This window comes from Ostreococcus tauri, assembly GCF_000214015.3.
Source record: "Ostreococcus tauri WGS project CAID00000000 data, contig chromosome 15, whole genome shotgun sequence".
Lineage (NCBI taxonomy): Eukaryota > Viridiplantae > Chlorophyta > Mamiellophyceae > Mamiellales > Bathycoccaceae > Ostreococcus > Ostreococcus tauri.
The window spans coordinates 393,885-398,806 of record NC_014440.2 but is presented as its reverse complement, the minus strand read 5'-3'; the positions used below and the strand labels follow the sequence as shown (position 1 = coordinate 398,806).

The following is a 4,922-nucleotide window of genomic DNA, read 5'->3' as shown; positions in this document are numbered from 1 at the left end:
CCGGATGACGGCCGAGCGGATGACGGCGCGGCGGCGGCGCGAGTGGATGACGGAGCTTCGCCGGGGCGAGAACCGCCGACGCGAGAACCGCCGGCGCGAGAGGACGCGGGCGAATCGCCGGTGGAACGCGAACCAGAGGCGTCCGAGCGCGACGCGAAGATGATCGAAGAGTTGAGACGCGCGCTGAGCGCGTCGCTTCCGAAGATGCCGACGCCGATGAAATCTGCGTCCAAGCCGTCGAGGTCGGGTCGAAGCGATTCGGTTCGAGAGGTCCCCAAACCTTCGCCCGCGATGGCGCGCGCGGTGAGCTTTCGATTGGCAGAAGATGGACTGAAGAGTGAAGAGTTGAACGGGAGCGGTGAAGAGAACTCGGGTGAGAGAAGAGACCGCGCGGCGGCACTTCGCGACGTGGAAGCGACGGCGAAACGGACGCGACAGGAGCTGAGACGACAAGCCAGAGTTGCAGTCGCGAGAGACGTGGCGGCGGAGGCGGGCGAGGGAGAAGCGCAAGTACTCGACGTGGTCCCGCCGCCTGAAACGCTTCAGCTTCCGCCTCGCGCATCGAGCGTGAAGAAGCGAGAAGGCGCGACTCGATGGACGAAGCCGGCGAACGCGTACGAGACGAAATTAGAGAAACTTCTAGCCATCGCCGAGCGCGCGGGTTCGAACGCTGAGCGCGTTCGGGATGAGATAACTCAACTTGGCGAGCGCGTCGACAGTCTGAACAAGCCAGTGCACGTCCAACCGTGGCAGGAGCGAGGGAACTCGTGGGCAGGAGATATGAAGAGTTCTCGTCGCGACAATTCCGAGCGAAGTTCCAGCGCTGGTACGATCCTGAACCCGAAAAACGCGAAATCTCGCGAGATGCGGACGCAGTTTGAAAACGCGAGCAGTCAGGGCGAAGCGGTGTCCCCGACCACGCCAGAGAGGCCGAAGATGGTCACCTCGGTACTGCGCTCGGACCTGCTCAAATCTATGGGAGTGATGAGTGCGGAGGAGAAACTCGCGAGACTCGGGCTGAGATCCGTCCCGGAGGACGAAGGCATGAGTTCAGAGACGGGTACGAGCTTTGCTCGGGCGTCCACCGCGCCGAGACGCGCCTGGAATGACCGCGTTTCGAAGGCGAAATCGAACCACAGCGATAGTGAGTACGGCATGATGAAAGTTTCACCGCCTCCGCCAAGTCTGAGGAGTCAGACTTCCAAAAGTCAGGCCCGAGACGCGCTGGATGAGTCTCCCACGATGAACTACGTTGACCAACTCAAGGCGCAGGCAAAACTCGCTCGAGCCGAGAGCGCGAAGTCGTGGAAGCCGGGAAGAGGAGTGAAATCCGGCGCCGCTCAACTCTAGGTACTTGTAAAATAATCATCAGTACAACAACAATACGCCACTAATTCTAGCTGTCACCTGCGCCGCACTTTCTTCCGCTCTGGCGCCGACTTGCAGAGATCTCTCAGTTTCCGTTCTTCCTCCTTAGCTATGCGCACGCGCGTCTCTTCCTCGACGCGTAAGAATTCTTCGATGCGAAACAATACGAATTCGAGCTCTTTCACGCTGTCGTGCAATGACTCTGGAACGATCCACATGTACTGCGCGATCGCTTCGACGACCTCCATGTATTCCCGTGGCGACGATACCAGCTCGCTAGAACTTGCCGGTAAGTAAAACGATGCCGAGCGAGTGCAAATCAGCTTTGCGCACGTCGCCGCTAGCTCTTTAGAGGAAGCGTCGTAAACCTGGCCATCGACTGCGAATTTTGAAACGGCGTCGCTCAGCCTCTGCTCTGCAGCGATATCCTCGAGAGCAACCTTCACCGCTCCATGGAGCTCCCTCTCCTTCCGTCCCTTCCTCGTCCCGGGGAAATACGCCGCCAGCGCTTTGTCTTCTTCATCAACACTTTTCACGCATGATCGTGCGATGGATTCACACTGACGCTTGCTCCCGTTGAACACGACATTCCTAGGAAGCGTCTTCGCGACGATTTGTCGAACGAAAGCCGTGAGTCTCACCTGCGCCGCGGCCTTGTCGCCACCGACGAGATTCATCATGTCCGTTTTGGAGCCCTGCATCATCCTAGCCACCAAACTTGCGATCAAATTGCGCTCTGATGTCGTCGTATCCTTGCGCAACGCGGTACCACCCGCGCGAGAGGCGACATCAGCCTCGAGCTGGCTACGCCTCGCGCCGAACTGATCGTAATGCGTATCGTGCTTCTCGGCAAAATCTCGAGCGTCATACACGGCGAGCGCAGTGTTAAACCTGACCCGACGCTCGTATAACTCAGCGAGCGCGCGTTTATCGCGAACGAAATTTAGGAGATCATCGTTCTCCGTTCGTACTGGCGCCGGTGGTGTCACGTGCGCCAATCTTGTGTCTCCGTTAAGTCTGCGATGAGGCACCATTTTCAACAGCTTGGCCTCGATTCTGTCGAACGGAAACGGCAAGACACGATCATCTATTTGCTCATGGTACACGAATCGTAAATAACGATCCCTTTCCTCGGAATCGAGCGCGATGATCTCCGCCTCAGTCCAACTGCGAGAAGGCGCGCCTAGATTCGACACGGCTCGAGCCCAAGCGGTCCAACCCCTGGTCGACACGGGCGCCACCGCGGGTGGGGAGACGAATGTAGTCTTTTTCTTGTTTCTGGGGAGTCCTTTAGTTTTCGTCCTTCCGTCCAATCCGTAAAGGAACTTTAAAGCGACGACGACGTACGCCATGAGCGTCGACTCAGGCGTGTGCTTCCCGTAGCCATAACGCAGATGAGGGGACAGATACACCGTCAAAACGCGCTGCGCCGCGATTAAAACATCATCGCCGAGATTCAACGCCCCGACGAAGCGCCCCAAGAGCGCCGCGGCGTTGATGGGTGGTAACTCCACGCCAATCTTCTCCGCGGCGTACGCCGCCGCCGCGACGATTTTGTCCGGTCTTGGCATGTGCTTCCGCCCGGCATCGATCGCAAACGCGTCGTCGCGCGGAAGCGTCGCAAATATCTCTTCCCCGTACGTCTCTCTGATCATTCCTCGAACGTTTAGGTAAGGTATTGTCCCGTCCTCGGCCATCTTTGCCAAATCGAGCGGCAAGAGCGCCGCGCGTCGCCGGGCGCACGCTAAATACAAAATCCCCAGCGTCATCGACAGCGGCAAGCGCTTGGTCAACTTCCGCGTCGTCGACATCTTTTGGCGTCTATTCCCTCTCGCTCGATCGTCCATTTCCTCTTCCTGCATGTTCTCCGTCTCCGTCTCTGTCTCTGTCTCCATCTCCGTCTCCGTCTCCGCCTTCGACCGTTGACTCCCCATCGCCTCCATCGCCCCGCACGCCCGAACGTACCGATCCCACACCTCCCGCACCTCTTCCCGCAACCAATTCCCATCCTCATCCACCACTAACGCCAACGCTCGCGTCTGTCGCTCCAGCGTCGTCTGAAACGCCGACGCGTACGCCTCGAACGCTTTCCACGCGTCTCGCCTTCTCACTCCCTCGTGCACCCCGATCGAGCGCGCTCGCGACGCGCCATCGCTCTGTCGGTGAACTTTACGGTACCTCAGCCCGCGTCGTCGGTTCCCACCGCCGCCGGCGCCGAGGAAGAGTTCGTTTTCGTCGTCGCTCGCGAGCCCGAGCTCTTGGGCTTGGTGTTGGCTCTGCGTCCCGCACCGCGCGCACACTAAGAAACCGGCGTCGGAGGGCTCGAAGACGTCCACACCGCGCGCGCGGCAGACGGCGCACGCGATGTCGACCTCGGCGGACATGGAGGGCGTCGAGGTGCGCGGGGCGAAGGATGGTGGATTTGGGTGGATTTGATTGTGATTGAATTCGAGGCGCGGTTTATAGCCGTCTAGCTGAACCCGTCGTAGTCGTCGGGTTCTTCCCATTGCGTCTCGCCCGTGGTGGTGTTGTAGTAGTAGGTGTAACCCTCCGGACTCTGGTGGGTCTCCCAGAGCGGCTTGTATTTCACCAATCCGGGCTTGTCCGAGTCGAGGTACGCCTGCGCGCCGCCGCCGTCGCCCGGGATTCCGGCGGGACCACCCCTCGGTCCACCGCTCTGTTGAGCCTCGATGAACTCGTTCACCACGCGCACGGCCTCATCGATGACTTCTTGGGTGCCGCTGATTTTAAGCATGCCCGTCTCCTTGATGATTTGAAGCTTGGCGCCCGTCTGCTGCGAGAGAGAACGAATGTTCTCTCCACCCTTGCCGATGATTCGACCCTCCTGGCCTTGCGCATCGATCTCGATGGAGATTATGGACGAGCTCGGTCCGCCGCCTCGATCATCCTGCGCGTCGAGCACTTCCTGAAGGAGCGTTCGAGCGACCTCGCATCCGCTGGCGTCGCCCGTGATCAACACTCCGCTGTTTGGTCTATCGACCTGCATGCGCGCGCCGCTCTCCTCTTGCAAACGACGAATCGTATCGCCACCGCGTCCGATAATCTTTCCGAAGTCAGTCGACTCGACGGGGACGAAGACTTCCGTCTGCGGAGCCGCCGTCGCGGGAGCGCCGACGGCGCCTCGCGGCGCGGCGCGTCTCGCGCCCGAGTCCCCGATGAGCGCGTACACCAGCTGCGACGCGTGCGCGACGCGATCGGGCAAACCCGAGATGGTGACTCGGCGCGGCTGACCCGGTCCGACGTCGCTTTGGTTTTGAATTTTCACAACCGCTCCGCTCTCGCTCTGAATGCCGTTGATCTTTTCCCCTCCGTGGCCAATCACCTTTCCCGCGCTCTCCGGCGGGCACATGATGTACTCCGTGATCGCGTTCGGATCCATCAGCGGAGCACCCACGGGTGCGCGCTGCGGCGGTCCCGGGAGACCACCGTACGCGGGCGGCGCCCCGTACTGCGCGGGCGGCGCCCCGTACTGCGCGGGCGGCGCCCCGTATTGCTGCGGCGGCGCCGCGTATTGCTGCGGCGGCGCCGCGTAC

General features: G+C 60.7%; 3 protein-coding genes across 3 annotated transcripts in view; 1 reads left to right on the top strand and 2 right to left on the bottom strand.

Annotated features, from left to right (window-relative positions):
* OT_ostta15g02340 (unnamed product) lies at positions 1-1,350 on the top strand (the record flags this gene model as incomplete). The annotated part of the gene is made up of 1 exon (XM_022982443.1): positions 1-1,350. A coding segment is annotated over one exon (1,350 nt), but the record flags the coding sequence as incomplete, so codon positions are not given.
* A 53-nt stretch (positions 1,351-1,403) lies between these two features.
* Positions 1,404-3,752, bottom strand: OT_ostta15g02330 (Transcription initiation factor Rrn7; the record flags this gene model as incomplete). Its single annotated transcript, XM_022982442.1, has 1 exon — positions 1,404-3,752. One exon carries the CDS (start codon positions 3,750-3,752, stop codon positions 1,404-1,406), a length of 2,349 nt encoding a protein of 782 aa, XP_022841196.1.
* An 86-nt stretch (positions 3,753-3,838) lies between these two features.
* The window catches only part of OT_ostta15g02325 (K Homology domain, type 1), a gene marked incomplete at both ends in the record, with an annotated part of 1,146 nt that continues 62 nt past the window's right edge, over positions 3,839-4,922 (bottom strand). Inside the window, one exon of the mRNA XM_003083335.2 lies at positions 3,839-4,922. This exon is cut by the window's right edge and continues 62 nt beyond it. Coding sequence (XP_003083383.2) covers positions 3,839-4,922 — 1,084 coding nt within the window.